The following is a 23485-nucleotide window of genomic DNA, read 5'->3' as shown; positions in this document are numbered from 1 at the left end:
CGTGGGGGCGGCTGTCCCCTGGACTCCGGCCACATGTCCGTCCCTCCCGCAGGGCTTCGAGTACCGGGAGCAGCGTGGGCAGTGCTGTGGCACCTGTGTTCAGGTCGCCTGTGTCACCAACACCAGCGAGAGCCCCGCCCACCTCTTCTACGTGAGTATCAGCTGCCACCAGGAGGAAGGGCAGGGTCTGAGAGCATGAGGGTATTTGGGGACCTGTCCTTGCTGGCATGCACCTGGCAGAGGCTGGGGTGCAGACACTCACCCCAGGCCCTGGCCTCCCTCCAGCCCGGCGAGACCTGGTCAGACCCTGGGAACCACTGTGTGACCCATGAGTGTGAGAAGCACCGGGACGGGCTTGTGGTGGTCACCACGAAGAAGGCGTGCCCCCCACTCAGCTGTTCTCTGGTGAGGCCCAGGGCCCCCACCCAGCCAAGGTGGCTTCACCCCCAGATGGGGTTGGGGGACTGCCGTCGTTCCTGAAGCGCTCTCAGAGACACCCCTCCTACATGGGGCTGTCCACTCCCAAGCCTGACCCCATGTGCCCGTCCCCCACTTCTGCGGGGTGGGGGCTGCCAAGCGCGTCGGCACTGAGGCCGTCCCTCTGTTGGCACAGGACGAGGCCCGCATGAGCGAGGACGCCTGCTGCCTCTTCTGCCCACCGCCCCCGCCCCAGAACCGTAAGTGCCAAGCCTGCTGGGTGGGGTGGGCTCCACCCCTGGAGGCCCAGGAGTGGCTGCGCTGGTCCTAAACCCCGTGTTTCCCCAGAGTCCACCTGTGCCGTGCACTATCGGAGCCAAACCATCCGGCAGCAGGGCTGCCAATCAGAGGGGCCCGTGCGCCTGGCCTACTGCCGGGGCAACTGCGGGGACAGCTCCTCCATGTACGTGTCTGGGCCGTGGGCGGGAGGTGCCACTGGCCATGGGGTGTGGTCGGAGTCCCAGGGCAGACGAGGGGCAGGACCGGGAGGGGCGGGGCGGAGGGCGCTGGGGGTGAGGCCGGAAAGGGGCTCTGAGATGGCCGGGGCGCGGCTGGGGTGGCTGCAGCCCCAGAGCCTGTGTCGGAATCGCTTGCTCTGCCCGCTGAGCTCCGCCCGTAACTTGCCCCAGCGCCCTAGTCTCCCTCCCTCCCGTCAGCGGGAGCTGGAGTCGGCCCTGATGGGAGTGTTGGTGCCTGGGGCACTGGCAAACGGGAGCCGTTGTCAGACACCACAGCAGCCTCCAGGAGCTGGGACGAGGCCGAGCAGAGGGAGCGCAGCACGGGGCCGGCCCGAGGCGGGGGCCTGGGGGCCCGGGCACGGCAGCTGGTGCTGAGCAGCCCCTGCCCGCAGGTACTCGCTCAAGGCCAACGTGCTGGAGCACAGGTGCCGGTGCTGCCAGGAGCTGCAGACCTCGCCAAGGAACGTGACCCTGCACTGTGCCGACGGCTCCCGCCGGGCCTTCCGATACACGGAGGTGGAAGAGTGCGGCTGCACGGGCCAGCGGTGCCCTGCGCCGGGCGACACCTGGCACTCGGAGGAGGCGGAACCCGAGCAGAGCCAGGAGGCGGAGAGCGGGAGCCGGGAGAGAGGGGCCCCAGCGTCCTCCATCAACTGACTGGCCCGGCCGTCCTCCCGACCCCCAAGAAGAACCGCCTGAGTGTCCTACCAGCTTGACTTCCAAAGCCAGTAGAACCTGTGCCCTCGACCAGGCGGCTGCAGCTTCAAACGCACCGTCCACGCCTGCTCTCGTGGAGGGTGTGGGCTCGGTCACCACTGCCTGAAGGAAGGGCCCGTCCCCGCCTGCAGCCACCGCTCAGGACCAGCCTGGGGCTGGTGGATGCTGCTGGCCATGCATCCAGCCCACCGATGGCCTCAGGAATGATGCTTGGACATGGGGGTCAGCTGCCTCTGGCTGCGGGAGGAAGAGCCTCACTCCTACCTCAGCCCTTGGCCTGCACCCCCTCCTCAGGACACAGCCAATCGGCTGCATAAATACACTCAAGCATGTTGCAATTTGTGAACTGTGCATTTTTTGAGCTTGTTCATAAAACCCAGGAACAGGGCGGGGGCAGACCCGGGCCCTAGGGGTGCACACCTCTGGCCAGCCACCCAGCACTGGGCAGCCAGCGAGGACTGTCTGGGAGAGCTGCTGCTTTTGTGGGCTCGGTGGGGTAGTGTCCATCTGCTTGGAGAGGAGAGGCCGGGGCTTGTATCTGCCCCAAGAGGAGACCACCACCCTGCAGAGGTCACTGAGGACCTGGCTGCAGTCTAGAGCCCAGGAGGCATCTGGCCAGAACACAGAGTGAGTGAGAACGTGAGAGAATGATGAGTCAATAAATCAGTGAGTAAATAAGTGAGTGAATGAATGAATGAGTGATTGAATGAGCAAGTGAAGGAATGAGTGACTGAGTTAAGGAGTGAATGAGTGAATGAGTGAATGAGTGAGTGAAGGAGTGACTGAGTTAAGGAGTGAGTGAATGAATGAGTGAATGAGTGAGTGAGTGAGTGAAAGAATGAATGAGTGGATGAGTGAGTGAATAAGTGAAAGAATGAATGAATGAGTGACTGAGTGAATGAGTGAATGAGTGAGTGAATGAGTGGATGAGTGAGTGAAGGAGTGACTGAGTTAAGGAGTGAAAGATGAATGAGTGGATGAGTGAGTGAATGAATGAGTGAATGAGTAAGTGACTGAGTGAAGGAGTGGAGTGAATGAATGAATGAGTGAATGAGTGAAGGAGTGAATGAGTGAAAGAGTGAGTGAATGAGTGGATGAGTGAGTGAATAAGTGAAAGAATGAATGAATGAGTGACTGAGTGAAGGAGTGAATGAGTGAATGAGTGAGTGAATGAATGAGTGAATGAGTGACTGAGTGAAGGAGTGAATGAGTGGATGAGTGAGTGAATAAGTGAAAGAATGAATGAATGAGTGACTGAGTGAAGGAGTGAATGAGTGAGTTAAGGAGTGAGTGAGTGAAAGAATGAATGAGTGAATGAGTGAGTGAGTGAACGACTGAGTGAGGGAGGGAGTCAGCGGGGAATGGGGGCAGCCCGGGCATCCAGGGCTCCTCACAGCCCAAGTGAGGGCCTCTGGCACGGGAGGGCTGCCCCTGGTGAGGGCGGTGTCCTGGGTCGGGGGCTCCATCTCTGCGCAGCTCCTAGACGCTCGGTTCCCGGGCCAAGCGTGGGGCGTGCACTCTCCTGAGAGTCTGCAGGGAAGCGGGCGGCAACCCCACGGAGGGTGCGGGCCGCTCTGCAGAGGGTGGGCTGGGCCCTGGAAGCTCGTCTCTCTTCGTCCTGTCTGACCACCCCCTTCCCGGAGCCTCCATGTTCCTGATGCCCAGCACACGCTTCTTGGAGGGCTCCAGGGAGTCTGCAGTGCCCCAGGACACACTGGCCTTAGGCTGGGCCCTGCCTTGGCCACACAGCAGCGCCAGGAGAATGGGCAGCACTGGCCCTGCATCCCAGGAGCGGGCAGAGGGATCTGGAGGAGCCCAGGCTGAGCCAGGCGGGGCTGGGGAGCCCACTGCCCAGATGGGGCCAGCGCAGGGTAGGGGAAGGACAGGGAGGGCTCCGGTTGGCCCCGGCCAGGCCTGCAGCCCACACAGGAAGGCCTGGGAGTGTCTGGAGCCCCTGATGCCTGACGGTGGGGCAGGCAGGTAGGAAGCCACGCCCAGAGGGGAGGCAGGAATGTGAGGGTGATGTGGTGGGCACCGGCTACCTGGGGACTTTCTGGGGCTCAAGGTCCTGCTTGGGGCTCCCGTGGCCTTAGGTGGCCCCAGTGCTCCTCTGGGCCAGAGAGGGCCTCGGGGACCTGTGCACCCTGGCGTGGTGTGGAGTGGCCAGGGAGCTGATGGGAGGTTCGCCGTCAGCAAGGTGGACGTGGGGGCCTCACGTTCCCGTTCGGCTGGGGGCTTTTCCCAGCCTTCCCAGACTTCGGCTGCGCCCGTTGCTCCAACCCCCACCGCTTCCGTTTCAGGCGCCGCCCAGCGGGTGGGGCCTGGGAACCCACCTTCCATTCTCAGGGGTGCAGCCGCCACAAGGTGGCAGCACAGTCAGCCCCGGCGCTGGCAGGCTCAGGCTCCGCAGACAGGGTGCCGGGTCCCAGGTCTCAGCCCACGCCCCTCAAGGCCAGCCCAGTCCCCGCACCAGGGTTTTTGACCCAAAGCCAGGCGGTGAGGCCTGGTGGCTCCAGCTCTGGCTCACGTCTGGGGGTGGCTCTGACAGGTCTACGGGCTGGGGTGCCAATTCGGGGCTGGGGTACTCCCCGGCTCCAGTTCCCCAGCTGCCCGCCCGCGCTGGCCCAGCCGTGGGCTCACAGACACCTGGGCAGCGGGGCCGACCTCAGAGCCTGACTCCTGGGGTGAGTGGGTGGGGCTGGGGGGCTCCCCAGCCTCGGCCTGTGTCCCCTTGGCAGCCGGGCGAGAAGCGCAGCTGCCCACCCCACGCTGAGAGGAAGAGGCGGGTGGGGTGGGTGGCCATGAGAGCCTCCTGCTCCAGTGCTCGGCTGACACCTGACCTCACAGCCAAGGGGCACCCTAACCCGCACCGCTGTGCCCACCCGGGGAGGATCAGGTATCCTGGAAATCCGCCTCTTCCTCTCAGGGTGGGGTGGGTGCTGCTGACTAATCCTCCACCCCCCGGGGTGAGCTCAGCCCAGGGCCTCCTGGAACGTAACCAGATAGCAGCCCTGGGAGGAAGCAGCCGTCTCCCTGCCCCCACCCGGGTCACCACAGCCCCCGGTTATGCAAGGCACCATTCCGGAAAGAGCCACAGCACTGGGTGTGGCCCCAAACACCTGGGCTGTGGCCACCCTGCCCCTGCTCCCCAGTTCTCCTGGGCATGAGCGGGAAGAGGCCAGGGCTGGCCTGGGTGGCCCGTGCTCAACCCCCGTGCCCCCATGCCAGGAGGCCACCTGGAGTCTGGCTCATGATTCTGGGCCCGGCCTCCAGGAGCCAAAACTTCCCCCAGGCTGATGGAGAAGGGGTGTCCTGCCATGTGCTCAGGGCCCTGTGGGGCCAGTTTCGGCCCAGATGAGGGGACCTGGGAGGCTCCCGGCCATGGAGAGCAAGACAAACAGAGACACAGGGCTTGGGGGTCTGTGGCCGTGGAGGGTGGGCTGTGCCCTCGGGGGTCTGTGGCCGTGGAGGGCGGGCTGTGCCCTCGGGGGTTTCTTACCCTTCTCCCCGCTCTCCCACCGTGGCTGCACCCAGGGCTCCTGGGGACCCAGAAGCCCCACCCAGGCCCCGACACACGGGAGGAGGCAGTTGGGGCTGAACTAGGGCTGGGAGCCGGGTCCTGCAGTCGGCCTCATCCTGGGGTGTGTGCAGACAGCAGCTCTGAGCTCGCGGGCAGCCGGGTGACTTCTCAGAGCACCTGGAGATCCAGGACACCCGCCTGGCCCAGGCACAGAGACGCCACCGCTGTGGCAGGGATGCCGGCTGAAGCTCTGGGGGCAGAGAGACCCGACGATTTTGAGGACGCTGGGTCAGTGGGGGGAAGCAGGGCAGCTGCCTAGGGCTGGACACTCACCCTGGGCACAGCTTCTGCCAGGAGCTGGATGAACGTCCACCTCCAGGTGTGCTCGAATGTCCCCAGGCAGGACCTGGAATGCAATTGGCCCAGGGACAGCCTCATGGGGACAGAAGATTGCAGGAGAGATGACCTCCTATGTGGAGAACCCGACTGAACCCATGGGCGCCAACGGGACAGCCCTACAGAGACCCGGCCGGAGCTGCCCCACGTCAGTGCCGTTCTTCCACCCTCGAACCCCACCAGAAAACCACAAATACCACGTCTCCAGCTGTGTTGAAGCTGCGTGGCAAATGCCCATGTCTCCAGCAGCAGCCGGAGGGCTGCAGGGGAGGACTCGGCGTCACACAGGCCTGGCTCCCCCAGGCCCGCGGCAGCCAGCGAGGGCGTCGGAGGAAGCTGGTAAACTCAGTGTGGAATCCACGCAGATGGAGAAAGGTCCGCACGTATCCAGGTGGATTTTGAGAGGGATGGGCACACAGTCCAGTGCCCTGCCGGCCAGGGGGGCATCCTGCAGTCGTCACAGGGAAAGTGCCCACCCCCGGGTCACGGCGGCTTCGGGCAGGCAGCCGCGCCGTGTGCACCGCCCCACGCAGGCCGGAGGGAGCCACGGAGGGTCCGGAGAGGTGGCCGAGCTGTGGGGCCTCGCCGTGTAGTCGGACTCAGGGCTGTTGGCTCTTAAGCAGCTGCCGGGAGCCCTGCAGGGTCTGGGTGCTGAGAGCTCATGGCCCAGAGCCCAGGGATGGAGCCTGGCCCTCACGGTGAGCAGAGCAGACGAGATGTCCTGGTCGAAGGCATTACACACTGGAGCCATGGGGAAAAATAAAGCAGAAATGGACAATCCAAGATGTTGGAGCTGGAACAGTATGTGTGGTGACCAGAGCCTGCAGGGCCAGGGGTGGGTGCGGGGCCCCACGTGGGTACAGGGCCCGGGGTGGGGGCAGGGCCTGGGGGTGGGGGAAGGCCTGGAGTGGGTGCAGGGCGGGGGGTGGTGGGACAGAGAGCTCCGCTGGGTGCAGGGCTGAAAGGAAGCCCCTGGTCAGGGTGGCTGGACAAGGTGGGCCAGGAGAGGCGGCTGGAGGGGTGGCCGGGCCAGGCAGAGTGCAGGGGGCTTTGGAGGTTCCAGTCCACCTGGAAGTCAGCCTCGAATCCGGCTATTTCTCTCCCTCCCTGGGGCTTTCTCAGCACTCATAAAACCCACCCGGGGGCCACACCCAGGCTGCTGTATTTTTACAGAATGGAATAAGAAGGATGAAACGTCAGAGGGTGACCATGAGAACGCACGTGTGTCCCGGGCCCTGGAGAGACACTTTTCTGACTGAGGTTCTGGGAGGGGTAGAGGCAGCCGGGGGACATGGTGAGCAGCACGTGCCGGTCAGAGAGAAGGCGACGGCGGCAGGACCGTGCGGCTGGGAGGCCCCGACACGGGCGGCGGGAAGCTGGGAGGCCCCGACACGGGCGGGGGGAAGGACCGTGTGGCTGGGAGGCCCCGACACGGCCCGGGGGGCAGGACTGACGAGCCGGTGTTGCTCTCTCTGCTCTCATCCGCCATCCTCGTCAGGACTGACGCTGTGGACCTCAAGGCCACGAGCACCTTCACTGACTGCCATCTCACCCCGCTCCCTGCCTCGCACCACCATCCCCGCCCGGCCCGCCCGCTTCTCCGAATGTGGGGCTCTGCGGCCCTCAGAGCCCACCCCTGGGTCCCCCAGCCTCGGGGCCTTAACTGGGACTGTGGGGTGCTGGCTCCTGGGCTGGCCCCACCCCCACCAGATGCAGGTAGGCAGTGAAGACCGAGCCTCCTGAACGGTGGGGCCTGGGGGACTCGGAGGTCACTGGCTGGATGGCTGCCGATGGTGGGGGCGGCTCCATCACCTCCAGGAGCTTGCCCTGCTCACGACCCCCACATCCCACCCTATTCGCAGGCCCCGCAGGGGCGCCCAGGGCAGCGCTTACCAAACCGGAGGCAGAGGTGGCAGAGGTCCTGCACCCCAAACCATCCGAACCTGTCCCAGGCCAGCCCCCGGTTGGCTCCTCCCTGGCTGGGCTGTGCTGGAGGCTCATTCCCATCCAGGCGGAGTTGGGGGCTTCTTCTCCGACGTTCCTAACCAGAGGGAGCCCAGCCCTGATGCACCATCCCTGCAGGCCCCAGGGGTCAGGACCTGCTCGCCCAGCACACACCCTGGGGGCTCAGAGGCTGAGCAGGGGCTACCTGGGCCGGGGCCCCTAAGCTGATGTCCAGAGCCGATGGCTCTGAAGCTTCCACCCTCCCACGAAAGGACCGAGAATAAATCCTGCCAGGAGTGGCCCTGGAAGGCCCGACCCAGCTCACAGGGTCCAGGAAGAAGCCCCTGGGGCAGGGAGGTCGCCAGGCCACGCATCCTGGTAGTACGACGTGCTTTAGGTCCCCGGAGCCAAGAGGTGCTGTGGCCTTGCTGCTGGCACCCCACCCCCTGCCGTGGATGCTTGCACCTGTGCCTGGCCCAGGAAGCCACTGGCAGCTCCAGCGAGACCAGCCTCCTCTCCTGGGGTGTCCCAGCTCTCCCCGGGGCCACATCCTCTCCCAGGGTGTCGCAGCTGTCCACAAAGACCAGCCTCCTCTCCTGGGGTGTCCCAGCTGTTCCCGGGGCCACGTCCCCTCCTCCACTTGGGTCTCCACAGCAGCACGGGCTGTGCTGGCTTTGCAGGCTCTGCCACTGGAGCACCGTGGATGGAGGCTCCCGTTTGCCCACGCGTGTGCCACGTGGACAGAGTTGCCAGGCCCTGGGCGGATGTAGGGACGTGGATACACGGAGGCTCAGAAATGCCTCCTTCAGCCCTGCTCGGCTCCGGGCCTGGGACTTGGACTTCCCCTGGAAGCGGAGGGTGGGGCTGCTCAGCCAGGCAGAGACTCCTCTACCCAGAGGCTCAGCTACTTCAGAGCAGGGCTCCTACGGACCCCAGGCCAGTCCCACCGTCCCCCTGGGTGATAAAGAGTTGGTGCTGAGCAACCTAGCTCTGAGAAAGGGCCTGGCAGCCGCTCTCAGCCAAGCTTTGCCGAGGCTTCAGGCTGGCCGTGGGCGAGGCTGCCCCTCCATGTCCCCAAGGCTGGGCAGAGCTGGGCTTGAGGCATTGGTCTGACTGCCAACCCCCACCACAAACAAGTCCTCACTGTGCCCCTTGAGGCTTTCTGACCACCCTGAGCTCTGAATGGGGTCGTAGGTCAGAGTTCAGAGTTCATGACCACTGTCCTTGGAGAACTCTAACGCTGTACCCCACGGGAGTGTGGGCGCGTTCCTCTGCTCAGGCCGCACAGGCTTCTGGAACATCACCCACATCCCAGACGTGGAGCAGGCAGGGCCCTGGTGAGGCTGAGTGCAGACAGGGTGGCCGGGCCGGGAGGTCAGGGGCGGGGACCACGCCTGGGCCTGTGTCGAGCGACGGTCGGGCCTGCAGTGGGGCTGCCCCACCCCGGCGCCCGAGCCAGGACCCTGGGGGGTCCCTTGGGCTGGGCCTGGGCCTCCCTTTCCCAGGTCCTGCAGGGGCCCTGGGGCCGGATGGGGCAGGAGCCGATGTTAGCAGGAGCCTGTGGGGCTTGGGCGTGGGTGCTGGCCTTGGTACCAGGTACCTCACTCAGCACCCAGCCGTCGGGGAAGGTGGCCCCGGCCACATGGGGCCACATCGGCCCCTCTGCCAACCCCACAGGAGCTAAGTCAACATCGGGGTTCCTGGAGGGAAGGGAGGGCCTGTTTGCCGCTGACACTTGGCAATCTCTGGCCGGGAACCAGGACACCTTGGGCCCCGCTCCTGTTTGCTCCAACTCCTGTTGTCTTAATCCTGAGCAAACGCGGTCAAGGGGCCTGCCTCGGCCTCGTCCTCTGTCACACCTGCCTGCATCCTCGCCTGCCTGCCTGGCTACGCCTGCCTGCCACTGTGAGCCACCCCAAGACCCTGGCCCTGCATGGGGGTGCCACTTCCCTGGGAGACTCTCAGAGCAGGAGAGGCACTAGGCACCCACAGTGCTGGGCCAGGACACCCCTGTACCCCATGGCACACCAGCCCCTTCGCCCCCGTTGCCTGCTTAGGCTGGCTCTGCCTAGAGACGGAGCTGTGTCCCCCTCCTCCTCCCGCACGTGTGCCCTCCATGTCTCCCTCTTCCCTTTCGCCCGCATTCCCTACCACACCCCTGCCTCCTGGCCCCACTGGGCTCCTACAGGGGACCCGTTCCACCAGCATCGAGCCTCTGGGAAAAGTCCTCCTTTGCTGTGGCCCTGAACTCACAGGTGGGGTGAACGAGGGGAACAGAGGCCCCTCCATGCCCTTTCCCCGGTTCCCGGGCTTGCATTTTGTGCCAGGGGCTTTGTGATTTGCTCTCCGTATCTACGTATTTTTCTGAACCTGTTGAGTGTGAGAAACGTGCCCCTTCACCCTTATATATGCATGCGTCTCCGAGAAACAGCAGGGGCCACAGCCACGCGGGCAGGTGTCACGGCTTCACCACCCAGAGGCAGCCCCTCCACCGTCCCAGCCACACCCACCGTGGCTCTCATCCTTCCCACCCCGGGTTTGCTGCAGGACCACTGGTCCCACCGCTGCCTGCTCTTCAGTCTCTGTGTGCCTGGAATCTGTCCTCAGCTTTTCTGCTTCTTGACCATGGCTTTCTGAGGAGGGCAGGTGGCGTATGCTGTGTGGCACCCCCGAGCCTGTCTGAGGTTTGCCGCTGCTCCGGGGGGCTGGACTCTGGCAGGGACACCGCAGGGAAGCTGTGGGTGTGTCCGGAGGACGTGATGTCTACCGGGCCAGCAGGGAAGCTGTGTGTGTCCAGAGGATGTGACGTCAGTGCTGACTGGGATGACAACCGTCGTCACTGGGTTCAGGGGTGCTGGCAGGGCTCTCTGCCGGTGTCACCGCCTCCTCCCTTGGAGCTGATGAGGGTCTTGTGGGAGAAGGTTGGGGAGCACACGGTCATCCTGTTCCTCACTCGCTGCTGTCCTTGACCGGTGTTACTATCCATCAATGACTTTCTAATTCCTTCTGCTTTTCTTAGTCTTTCTCTCTAAAAACTGGGAGAGCTCCACGCATTCAAGGAAATCTCTGTGAAAACATCAGCTGAACATGAGCTAAAGGAACACAGACCTCATGATCACACATGACAAGAAATAGCCTTGGCCAGCTGGGTGCAGTGGCTCATGTCTGCAATCCCAGCACTGTGAGAGGCTGAGGCGGATGGATCACCCGAGCTCACGAGCTCCAGCCTGACCAACACGGTGGAACCTCCGTCTCTACTTAAAATAAAAAATACAAAATAAAAACTTAGCTGGGCATGGTGGTGGGTGCCTGTAATCCCAGATACTTGGGATGCTGAGGCAGGAGAATTGCTTGAACCCAGGAGATGGAGGTTGCAGTGAGCCGAGATTGTGCCATTGCACTCCAGCCTGGGCAACAGAAATAGTCTGCACAATTCACTTAAAAACATCACAAATGGATCACTATAGTATTCAATAACAAAGAGGAAGAAGGAGAAGGAGAGGAGGAAGGAGAAGAAGAAGAAGAAGAAGAAGAAGAAGAAGAAGTAGTAGTAGTAGTGGAGGAAGAAAAACAAACACTGTGGAAAGGGGGAACTCTGACTTCCAGAGTTACCACATTATAATAGTCAAATCCCCAATTTTCAACAACAACAAAAAATCACAAGGCTTATAAAGAAACAATATAGCCCATTCAAAGGAACAAAATAAACTGGGGGAGGTGATTCTGGAGTAAGTTCAGACATCGGTGTTACTAGCCAACGATTTTAAAACAACTGTCTTAAGTTGCTCAGTTGCTCAGAGCTAAAGCGAAAGATGGACAAAGAACCCGAGGTCAGGAAAACGCCGCGGGTACAACATGAGAACACTCACGAAGAGAGAGGAATCATTTTTAAAAAGAACCAAACAGATGTTCTGTAGTTGGAAATTACAATAACTGAAATTTAAAAATCACTAGAGGGGTTCCACAGCGTATTTAAGGGGTCCTAAGAAAGACGCAGCCAAACCTGAGGACAGGACAAGGAAAATGATCAAGTCTGAGGAGCAGAAAGAAAAAAAGATCGAAGAAAAGTGAGCAGAGTCTAAGGTACTTCTTGACCACCAAGTGGGTCTCCTAGGCGGAGCGAAAGGGGGAAAATTATTCAAAGAAACAATGGCCAAAATCTTCCTAAAAGTGATGAAAAACATGAATCTACAAATCAAAGGAGTTCGGGAACCTCCAAGCAGGTCAAACTCCGAGACACATTGTAGTCAAATAGCTGAAAGATAAAACCAAAGAAAGAATCTCAAAAGCAACAGGGAAGTGACTTGTCACACTCGAGGAAACGTCAGTATTTACCATCAGAAACCTTAAAGGCCAGAAAGGCAGTGGATGATCATATTTAAAGTGCCGAAGAACAAGAACAAGAATTCTGTATGTGGCAAAACTGTCCTTCAAAAATTAGGGTGACATTAGGACATCACTAGACAAAGGTGAGGGAGTTGGTTGCCGCTAGCCAAGCCCTGCAAGAAATGCTACCTAAAGTCCTTCAGGTTGAAACAAAAGGATGCTAGACAGTAACTCGAAGCTGTATACAGAAATAGATCTTCAGTCAAACTACATCCAGACAAATATAAAAATCCAGTATTACTGTACATTTGATTTGCACTGCACTTTTTCTTTTCTACAGAATGTAAAAGGCAAATGCATAAAAAATAATTATAAATATGTTATGGCCGGGCGCAGTGGCTCACGCCTGTAATCCCAGCACTCTGGGAGGCCGAGGCGGGCAGATCACAAGGTCAGGAGTTCGAGACCAGTCTGATCAACACAGTGAAATCCCATCTCTACTCAAAATACAAAAATTAGCCAGGCATGGTGGCACATGCCTGTAATCCCAGCTACTTGAGAGACTGAGGCAGGAGAATCTCTTGAACCCAGAAGGCAGAGGTTGCAGTGAACCACGATTGTGCCACTGCACTCCAGCCTGGGCAGGTGACAGAGTGAGACTCCATCTCAAAAATATAATAAAATAAAATAAATCTATGGCATTGAATACACAAGGTATAAAGATGTAACTTGTGACATCGATGGCATAAAGGGGGGGAATGGAGCTGTGCAGAAGGAGGGTTTTGTGTGTAGTTAAAGTTATGTTGGTATCAATTCGAACTAGACTGTTATAACTTTAGGGTGTTATATGTAATCTCCAGGGTAACCTCAAAGAAAATGCTAAAGCATACACATAAAAGGAAATGAGAAGGGAATAAAAATTTGTCACTCCAGAATATCAACTGAACACAAAAGAAGGCAGCGGTAGAGACAATGGGGAACACAAAAATTAGAAGACATACAAAAGACCATAGGAGGTCACGCGCGGTGGCTCACGCCTGTAATCCCAGTACTTTGGTGGGCCAAGGCAGGTGGATCACCTGAGGTCAGGAGTTCAAGACCAGCCTGATCAACATGGAGAAACCCTGTCTCTACTAAAAATACAAAATTAGCCAGGCATGGTGGCTCATGCCTGTAATCCCAGCTACTTGGGGAGCTGAGGCAGGAGAACTGCTCAAACCTGGGAGTTGGAGGTTGCAGTGAGCTGACATCACACCACTGCACAATCATATATATATATGATTACATATGAAGAACTACGTTATTATTTATGATTATATATAGGGATAACTGTGACTATATCTCTAACTCTTTTCTGGTTCAGTATTTACATGGGAACAGACTGAGGCTTCAGACCCTTGCCTTGACACTTGCAGGGTCTCCCACTCACATGGAAAAAGATATTTAATGCAAATAATAATCAGAAGAGAGCAAGCTATTTATATTTTTAAAAGTTTGCAAGGCTGGACATGGTGGCTCACGCCTGTGATAATCCCAGCACTTTGGGAGGGTGAAGCAGGTGGATCACCTGAGGTCTGGAGTTCGAGGCCAGCCTGGCCAACATGGCGAAACCCTGTCTCTACAAAAATTAGCCAGGTGTAGTGTGGGCACTTGTAATCCCATCTACTCAGGAGGCTGAAGTGGGAGAATTGCTTGAACCCAGGCGGAGGACTGCTGCACTCCAGCCTGGGTGACAGGAGTGAAACTCAGTGTCAAAAAAAAAACACAAAAACTTTACAACAGACAAAGAAAGACATTATCTATCGATAAGAGAGGCAATTTCAGCACTTTAGGAGATAGAGGTGGGCAGATCACCTGAGGTTGGGAGTTCAAGATCAACCTGGCCAACATGGTGACGCCCCATCTCTACTATACAAAAATTAGTCGGGTGTGGTGGTGCACACCTGCAATCCCAGCTACTCAGGAGGCTGAGGCAGGAGAATTGCATGAACCCAGGAGGCAGAGGTTGCAGTGAGCCAAGATCGTGCCACTGAATTCCAGCCTGGGCAACAAAGTGAGACTCTGTCTCAAAAAAAGTCAATTCAACAAGAAGATATAACAATTATAAACATATATGAACCAAACAACCGATCCTCCAAATATCCGAAGCAAACATTGACAGAATTAAGGGAGAAAGAAATAGTCCTATAACAATAGCTGAAGACTTCAGTACCACACTTTCAATAATCAATACAACAACCAGACAGATCAATAAGGAAACAGAGGACTGGAACAACACTATAGGCCAATTAGACATGATGTACATGCACAGAACACTTCACCTACCAACGGCAGAAGACGCATTTTTTTTCCAGGTGCACGTGAAACATTCTCCAGGATCCAAGAAAAGTCTAAATAAATTTCAAAAGATTGAAATCACACAAAGTAGTAAAAAAGGAATGAAGCTAAAAATCAATACTAGAAGGAAAACTAAAATTTACAAATATGAGGACACTGAATATCACGTCCTTAAATAACAAATGGGTCAAAGAAGAAATCGCCAAAGACATTAGGCGTTTGAGACCAGCCTGGCCAAAATCGTAAAACCAACCCTGTCTCTACTAAAAATGCAATGCCCAGCCTTGTAAATTTTTAAAACTGTAAATGTTTTGTCTTCTAGCCACCCCAGCTCTTCCGATTACGATTTGCATTAAGTATCTTTTTCATCCTTTCACTTCCAACATATTTGTATCTTTAGTTCTAAAGTAAGTCTCTTGTGGACACCACACGGTTAAACTGATATGGTAAAATCAATTTAGAAATTGATTTTAACCAATCTCTGCATTTTAAGTGGACAGTCTGAGTCTAGTTGCATTTAAGTAGAGATGGGGTTTGCATTAAAGCCTGAATGAAAACAAAACCACGACATATCCAAACTTATGACGCACAAAGGTAGTAATGAGGGGGAGTGTATAACCGAATAAAACAATCAAAAAAGAAGAAATATCTTAAATCAAGGACCTCATTGTACACCTTAAGGAACTAGAAAAAGAAAAGAAAACTAAACCCAAAGCTAGCAAAAGGGAGGACATAATAAAGGTTACGGCAGAGACAAATAAAATAGGGAATTTTAAAAGATAATAGAAAAAAAGGCCTTCAATGAAACCAAAAGTTGGTTCTTTAAAAAGATCAGTCAAGTTGACAAACCTTTAGCTAGACTGGGTAAGAAAAAAGAGAAGATTCGTCTTCCACAGGAGGCTTACACGCCGCCGCTTGTGCTGCCGCCATGTCTCTAGTGATCCCTGAAAAGTTCCAGCATATTTTGCGAGTACTCAACACCAACATCGATGGGCAGCGGAAAATAGCCTTTGCCATCACTGCCATTAAGGGTGTGGGCCGAAGATACGCTCATGTGGTGTTGAGGAAGGCAGACATTGACCTCACCAAGAGGGCAGGAGAACTCACTGAGGATGAGGTGGAACGTGTGATCACCATTATGCAGAATCCACGCCAATATAAGATCCCAGACTGGTTCTTAAACAGACAGAAGGATGTAAAGGATGGAAAATATAGCCAGGTCCTAGCCAATGGTCTGGACAACAAGCTCCGTGAAGACCTGGAGCGAATGAAGAAGATTCGGGCCCATAGAGGGCTTCGCCACTTCTGGGGCCTTCGTGTCCGCGGCCAGCACACCAAGACCACTGGCTGCCGTGGCCGCACCGTGGGTGTATCCAAGAAGAAACAAGTCTGTAGGCCTTGTCTGTTAATAAATAGTTTATATACCGAAAAAAAAAAAAAAGAAAAAAGAGAAGATTCAAATTACTAAAATCAGAAATGAAAGGGATATTACTACAAATTTTACAGGAACAGAAATGATCATAAGAGAATACTAGGAACAATTACCTGCCAGCAAATTTGATAACTTAGAAGAAATAGTCAAATTCCTCAAAAGTGCTCTATCTAGCAAAACTGCCTCATGAAGAAATAGACAAACTGAGTAGACGTAGAGAAGAAGATGAAGTCAGTAATCAAAACCCTCTCGACAAAGACAATCACAGGACCTGACGGCTTTACTGGTTAATTCTAACAAACGTTAAAGGAGAATTAACACTGATATGTATCAAATTCTTCCAAAAGATTTTAAAAAAGTGGGGGGGAGCACTTGTGTATTAGTCCCTTTTCATACTGCTATGAAGATATACCCAAGACTGGGTAATGTGTAAAGAAAAAGAAGTTTAATGGACTCACAATTCCACACGGCTGGGGAAGCCTCACAGTCATGGCAGAAGGTAAAGAAGGAGGAAAGGCACATCCTACATGGCAGCAGGCAAGAGAGTGTGTGTACGGAAACGCCCTTTGTAAAACCACCAGCTCTCTTGCGACTTACTGACTCTCACGAGAACGGCACCCGTATCAACTTCCTAACTCATTCTGTGAGGCTGGCATGCCACGGAGACCAAAGCAGACAGAGACAAAGCAAGCAAAGAAAACGAAAGACCAATATCCCTTAAAATATTGATGAAAAAGTCCTCCACAAAGTAGCAAGCTGAATTCAGCAGTTTTTTAAAAGCATCATACACCACATCAAATGGGTTTCACTCCTGGGCTGCAAGGGTGGGTCAAGATATGAAAATCAACCATTGAAATACACATCAATAAAATGAAGGGGGGAAAATCCATGATCATTTCAGTGCATGCAGAAAAAGTGTCTGTCAAAATTCAACATCATTTCGTGGTTAAAAAAACAAACAAAGAAAGCACAACCACTAGAAATAAATAAGAGGAAAGTATTTCAACATGATAAAGGCCATATGTAAAAAGCCCACAGCCAACCTCACCTTGAGCGATGAAAGGCTGAAAACATTTCCTCTAAGATGGGGAGCAAGACAACAAGGCTTGTCTTCACCATTTCTAATCAGCACAGTGTTAGAAGTTCTCGCCAAAGCAATAAGGCAAGAAAGAGAAAGAAAAGAAACTCAAAGTGGATAGGAAGAAGTCACATGACTCTGCTCACAGATGGCACAATGTTATATATAGAAATCCCTGAAAATTCCACCCCAGAACTACTCAAGCTAACTAAAGCATTCAGCAATTGCTATACACTAGCCATGAACAATGGGAAAAGGATATTAAGAAAACAATTCTGCTTACATAGCATCGGAAATAATAAAATGCTTAGGAAATAAATTTAACCGAAGATGCAGAACACTTCTACGCTAAAACCACACAACATTGCTGAAAAAATATTGAAAGACATAAAGGGGAAAGACATCCTCTGTTCGTGGACTTGAAGACAATATTCATAAGGTAACAATACTACTCAAAGGTAGTATAGATTCCATGCAATCCTTGTCAACATGCTGATGGTACTTTTGTAGAAACAGGAAAATCCATGCGAAACTTTGTACAACATCTCAAAGGACCCTGAACAGCCAAAACAGTCTTAGAAAAGAATAAAAGTGGAGAACTCATACTTCTTTTTTTTATGTTGTCCAGGCTGGAGTGCAGTGGCCCAATCTTGGCTCACCACAATCTCTGCCTCCTGGGTTCAAGTGATTCTCCTGCCTCAGACTCCCAACTAGCTGGGACTACAGGCATGCACCACCATCCCTGGCTATGTTTTGTATTTTTAGTAGAGATGGGGTTTTACAATGTTGGCCAGGCTGGTCTCAAACTCCTGACTTTGTGATCCACCCACCCTGACCTCCCAAAGTGCTGGGATTACAGGTGCGAGCCACTGCACCCGGCCCATACTTACTTTTGAAACACATTACAATGCCACAGTAATCAAGTTGCTGTGGTACTGGCATAAGGACAGATATATGGACCAATGGACTGGAACAGAGAGCCAGAAAAGGATTTTCTTTTCCTTCTTTTTTTTGGAGGCAGACTTTTGATCCGTCTCCCAGGCTGGAGCGCAGTGGTGCAATCTCTGTTCACTGCAACCTCCACCTCCTGGGCTCAAGCGATCCTCAGCCTCTGAGTACTTGGGCCCACAGTCCTCTGCCATCACGCCAGCCTGATTTTTTGTATTTTAGTAGGGGTGGGTTTCACCAGGCTGCCCAGTGTGGTCTCGAACTCCTGAGCTCAGGTGATCCGTTGGCCTTGGCCTCCCAAAGTGCTGGGATTACAGGTGTGAGCCACCGTGCCCGGCCAGGTCAATTGATTTTCGACTTGTGTGCCAAGACCACTTAATAGAGAAAGGGCGGTCCTTTTGACAGATGGCTCTGGGACCGTATATCCACATGCAAAAGAGTGCAACTGAACACTTACCTTATAACAATTTTTTAAAAATCCTTGAAATAGATCAAACACCTAAACATGAGATAAAATTGTAAAGCCCTTATAAGAAAACATGGGAGAAAATCTTTATGACATTGAATTTGGCAATGATTCCATAGACAAATAAGACTTCATCAAAATTAAAACCTTTTGTGCATCAGAAGAGAGTGAAAAGGCATGCACAGGGGAAGACACTTGCCAATAATACGTCTGATAAAGAATTAGTATCCGGGACATATAAAGAACTCCTAAAAGGTATCAACAACAAAACCCAAGCAACAAAACTGAAAAATCGGCAAAGGACATGAATGGACATTTCTCTTTTTTTTTTGAGATGGAGTCTCTCTCATTCTGTCGCCCAGGCTGGAGTGCAGTGGCATGATCTTGGCTCACTGCAACCTCTGCCTCCTAGTTTCAAGAGATTCTCCTGCCTCAGCCTCCCAAGTAGCTGGGATTACAGGTGTGCACTATCACACCTGACTCATTTTTGTATGTTTAGTAGAGACGGGGTTTCACCGTGTTGGCCAGGCTGGTCTCGAACTCCTGACCTCAAGAGATCCACCCACCTCAGCTTCCCAAAGTGCTGGGATTACAGGCGTGAGCCACCGCACCTGGCCTGAACGGACATTTTTCCAAAGGAAATCTAGCAACGGTTTATGTGCACATGCAAAGACACTGGACACCGCTAATTATTAGGGAAATGCAAATCCAGACTGCAATGAAATATCATGTGGTGATGGATTTTTAAAAAGGAAGACATGAAGTGTTGGTGAAGATATAGAGAAACTGGAAGCGTTGTACGCGGCTGGTGGGAACGTAAAATGGCACAGCCTCTGTGGAACAGCCCAGCAGCTCCTTGGAAAGTCAAAGATGGACTCACCAGGCCAGCCAGCTGTTCTGCTCCGAGCCAGGGGGACCCCACCCAAGGAACTGGAAACAGGGGCTCGGATTCCTGGGCACATCGCAATGTCCATCGCAGCCTCACTCACGAAGCCAAAAGGCAGAAGCAACCTGAAGGTCCATCCACGGGTGAATGGACCACCCCATGGGGCCCGTCCACGTGGTGGGACTTGACTCAGCCTCAGAAAAGCAAGGAGATCCGGACACAGGCAGCAACACGGACGGACCCTGAGGTCGCTATGCTCCGTGAAATGAGCCGGTCACGTCAGAACGGGTGTTGTATTCTTCCGGGAATCAGGAGACCGGAGAGGCCGATGGGTTGAACGATGGGAGGAACAGGAGGATTTTATGATGGTGCGCCATGGCTCAGGGGATTCACATCCGAAAGACTGAGCACCAGACAAAGACAAAGCGTGACTTTTATACGTGAAACGCAGGAGCAGAACAGAGGCAGCTTATTAAAAACCACAGGTTTACAACTTACGCTTATGTGTGACTGACGCTGTGCAGTCCAGAGCCCACTAGCTTAGCCTTGCACGGCCCGCTGTGTCCTTCGCCCTGGGGCCTGGATGACTGCAATCCAGACCTGCCCAGACACATCACAGGAAAAGCAGGAACTCGAAGTTTTCAGCTACAGAGAACAAGAATATGTGCATCTATAAACTTATAAAGCTTGCAAAGCAGGGTACAGTTCCTTACTCACACTGCAGGAAAGGAGGAAAATGTGTTTTTCTGCCTCATCTTCTACCTCAATGTGATTCCGTGTATCCACGGTCCCCTAGAGGACAAAGCTCCGCGAGAGAGATGAGGTTGGTGGATGCCTGGGGCTTGGGGAGGGGAGGGGAGCTGGTGCTCCTTGGGCAGTTTCAGTTCAGGACAACGGGGAAGTCCACAGTCTCCATTGACCTAAAGGTGGCAGAATGGGCGGTGTGGGAACTCACGCCGTCATCCCAGCATTTTGGGAGGCTGAGGTGGGAGGATTGCTTGAGGCTGCGAGCTCATGATGGCCTGGGCCACCGTGAGACCTCGTCTCTACAAAAATCAATCAATCAATCAAGGCGAAAGTGATCAATGTTATGTCATCTACATTTCACCACTATTTTAGAGAGATGCCCTGTAGTTTTCCTGCTTTAAATGATCCAGTCGATATTCCCCCTCCCCCAGGCTCCTGCCTACACCTGACCCTGCCCTCGCCCTGCGCCAGCGCAGCCACACCGGTGCCCTCGGACCCTCCAGTGGACCGAGCTCATCCCTGCGCCGGGGTCTCTGCACCTGCTGTTCCCCAGTTTGCAGCTCAGCCGTCATCTCCCCCAGCCCCACCCGGAGGACCATCCCATCCTCTCCCATTCCTTGGAAGCTGCTGCAAAGGCCACGCCACCGAAGCCTCAAAAGGGCGGGACTCTGTTCTAGTCCTTGTCAAATTCCGCTGCCCAGGGCAGCGCCAGAACACAGCTGGACTCCTCGGAATTGTCAGGAAGGAAGGGGGTGGGGGACAGGCAGAGAGGCCGCCTGGGCAAAGAGCAGGAGGAAGCAGAGACAGGTGGTGGGGTCCAGGGTCTTCGAGGGGCTCTGGTCAGCTGGGCTGGGGTCTCTGGAAATGGGGCCTCCTCTGGGGACCCCCACAAGCCACCCAGTTGGAACACCCTGGCCAGGTGCTCGCCTGAGCTGAGCAGGAGCCTCCAGACCTCCCTGCTGGCTGAGCAGTGGCCGAAGGGGAGCTCCAGCGTCCTCTGGAGGAAAGCTTTGAAGATGGGCTTTCCTCCTGCCTCAGAAGTTCGCACAGGGCAGGGGTTGTCCTGGAGGAGGGGGTCTCCATGTCTTGTAGGCCCCGTGCAGGGCATCCTCCGGGCAGGGGCAGCTCAGGGCACTGGGGTGCACAGGTGGAAGGTGACCTGCCTTTCCCATAGCTTCAGGTCCCACCGGGAGATTTGGCCCCCAGTCGTACCTGTCGCTGGGTGGACCAGGGTCTAAGGGCCGAAAAGAACCAACGTGCCTCCACCTGCTGCTTCTGGACACCTGGCACTGGCTCTGAGACCCCTGGGCCTTGCTGGACAGCTCCCCATCTGTATTGGGACAGGGGACCGGGGACAGGGGCCTGGCCATCCCAGCACCCAGGAGCAAGCAGCCCATCACCACCCGGGGCCCCAAGGTCTGCGACACGTTCTTGCTGGACCCACCCAGCCCTGAACCCATCCTGTTCGGTCGTCACACACTGGGCCCCTCGGCCCACCAGCAGGTGACTCCCTGGAGCATGCCTGCGGCCTGGTGAGACCTCCACCCTAGGAGCCAGGGGCCCATGTGCCAGGGAGCAGGAGGCCGCCGAGGCTGAGGGTCCCACACAGCCACCACCCCCTGTCCCAGGATGGCCTGGGGCCTGGCTCGGAGCAGACCCAGGGCCCAGCCCTGCTTGTGACCCCCAGGCTGTGCCTGACACCCCACGTGTCCAGTGTGGAGCTGGCAGGCAGCACTCAGTCCCCGGGGCTGATGGAGGCTGGGGCCCAACTCAAACCTGCACCCCTGTGGTGGGGGAGGGGAGGGTTGGGCCATGCGGGGACCCCAGCCCAGGTGATGATGCTTTTCGGTGGCCAAGCCCTCTGGGTGTCCCCCAGGGCTGAGAGGCTGGGCTTGGGGCAGCTGGTGACAGCAGACAGTGGCTCTGACCAGTGGAGCCTGGACGGCCTCTGGAGGGTTCTGTGGGGTCCCGGGCAGGTCCTCATTCATGGCAGGATCAACCCCCCCCCCCGTGTTCGGCTCTGTGTGGCCCAGGTGGCCCCTTTGTCCCCACTGCCCCCTGGCCGGAATGACAGTGACCCGCCCAGGGCTGGGCCTGGCTCAGACCCCGTCAGAGCCGCAGGGCAGGTTCCTGGCACGTCCGAGGCGAAGGCTCCCTGCGCTCCAGGAGTCTGTGCCCGGCCCCCCTTCCCGGCAGGAACCGGCTGCGTCCCTTTCCTTCCTTTATCTCCTGTTTTCAGCGCCTTCAACTGTGAAGAGGAGAACTCTTCAAACACGCTGAGCAAACAGGCTGGACTCCCGCGGCCGCATCCGGGATGTCTCAATAGCCGCGGCCCTGACGTCCACCTCGGACCCCTGCCCGGGACCCACCCCCGTCCCTGAGGGGCCCTTTGCCCCGGGAGGTGCCTGGGGGAGGGACGAGGCAGAGTCAGGGCCCCACTGGTTTGGTGTCACTGCAAGCCGGCCACAGGCGAGCGAGGCCCCTGCCTGGGGGCTCTTCCAGGGTGGAGGCGGGGCGGGTGGGGCCTCAGGCACTGAGCTGGGCGGGAGCTGCTGCCTGCGGGTCCCAGCCCCGCCACGGAGAAACGCTTCTCACTGGTGCAGAGGTGCCCGGCTTGAGCTGGGGGAGAGGGGGCTGCCCCTCAGTGGGCCGCCAGCCCCCATGAAGGCCGCAGGCACTGGCTGTGGTCAGGGAGGGCCGGGACAGGCAGCAGAGGCTGCAGGGAGACATCAGGAGTGGCCCCAGTCCCTGGGTGGGCATCAGCTTGTGAGCTAGCACCATGGGCAGGGTCGGGGAGGCCAGGAGGGCTTGTGGCCGAGGTGGGAGATCTGTGGAGGGGGAGTGGGGGCATCTGCAGCAGAGGCCTAGGCAGCAGGCACACCCCTTCCCCAGCGTGAGGACCAGGAGTCACAGCAGCAGGGAGCCCCGTTTGCCCAGCCTGGCCTGGAGCAGGCAGGAAGGCCGAGGAGAGGGGTCTGGCCGGGGCCTGGGCACAGTCACAGCGGGGAGCCCGAGGTGGGGCGCACCCCACCCTCCTGACCGTTCTTACGGCCACCGGCCAGTCATTGCCTCCCAGCCCACCTCAGGGCCACGCTGTCAAGGGACAACCGGGCTGGATAGGAAAGAGGTCGGAGATCCCAGAGACCCTGGAACCTTCAGCTTTGGAGATGCCGTCGGTGGGGTGCGGGGAGCTGGCGACCGAGCACATGCTCTGGAGTCCTGGAAGTGGGCAGGAGCCGGGGTCTGAGCCATGCTGAGATCTGGGAGCCCCCTTCCCCCAGAAGCCTGAGGCGCACCCTGAGACAGATAAACTGCCACAAAGGGAGAAGGCGGATCCCAGCCTCTGCCACGGGCCTTGGGCTCCGAGGAACCTCCAGGGGGCCTCAGCCATGAGCGGGGACAGGTGGCAAAACAGGCCAGGTCCATTCACGTTGCTGTCCCTGTCCGCCATCTCCAGAATGTTCTCATTTCCCAACCTGAAACCCTGTCCCCTGAAAGACCGGCTCCGAGCCCCTCCGCCAGCCCCTGGCGCCCACCGTCCACGCTCCGTCCACACAGGTTTCATGACCCTGGGGGCCGCACACTCGAGGCCCCTCCTGCCTCTGCCTTTGTGTCCACCTGCCCCTCTGCACAGTGTCAGCTTCCCCATGGAGCAGCCTGGGCCAGCCTTTCCTTTTCACAGCTGAACTGTGTTCCGCCGCGTGCGGCGGCCTCGTGGGGCTGACTGGTCCCCCGTCAGTGGACGTGCAGGCA

At 56.4% G+C, this 23485-nt stretch overlaps 2 protein-coding genes across 2 annotated transcripts in view; both read left to right on the top strand.

The window, feature by feature from the left end:
• The window catches only part of MUC5AC (mucin 5AC, oligomeric mucus/gel-forming), a 29684-nt gene extending 27690 nt beyond the window's left edge, over positions 1–1994 (top strand). The window contains exons 43-47 of the mRNA XM_037731153.1: positions 53–151; positions 286–405; positions 614–677; positions 766–880; positions 1328–1994. Coding sequence (XP_037587081.1) covers positions 53–151; positions 286–405; positions 614–677; positions 766–880; positions 1328–1592 — 663 coding nt within the window. The 3' untranslated portion in view covers positions 1593–1994. The remainder of the gene's footprint in view (positions 1–52; positions 152–285; positions 406–613; positions 678–765; positions 881–1327) is intronic.
• A 13053-nt stretch (positions 1995–15047) lies between these two features.
• On the top strand, positions 15048–15658 carry LOC108288755 (40S ribosomal protein S18-like). The gene has a single exon (XM_037731138.1). It carries the CDS (start codon positions 15104–15106, stop codon positions 15641–15643), a length of 540 nt encoding a protein of 179 aa, XP_037587066.1. The 5' UTR covers positions 15048–15103; the 3' UTR covers positions 15644–15658.
• The last annotated feature ends 7827 nt before the right edge of the window (positions 15659–23485 follow it).

This window comes from Cebus imitator, unplaced genomic scaffold, assembly GCF_001604975.1.
Source record: "Cebus imitator isolate Cc_AM_T3 unplaced genomic scaffold, Cebus_imitator-1.0 Scaffold384, whole genome shotgun sequence".
Taxonomy (NCBI): domain Eukaryota; kingdom Metazoa; phylum Chordata; class Mammalia; order Primates; family Cebidae; genus Cebus; species Cebus imitator.
Note: the sequence above shows the minus strand (reverse complement) of the source record. Positions and strands in the feature narration are given on the sequence as shown.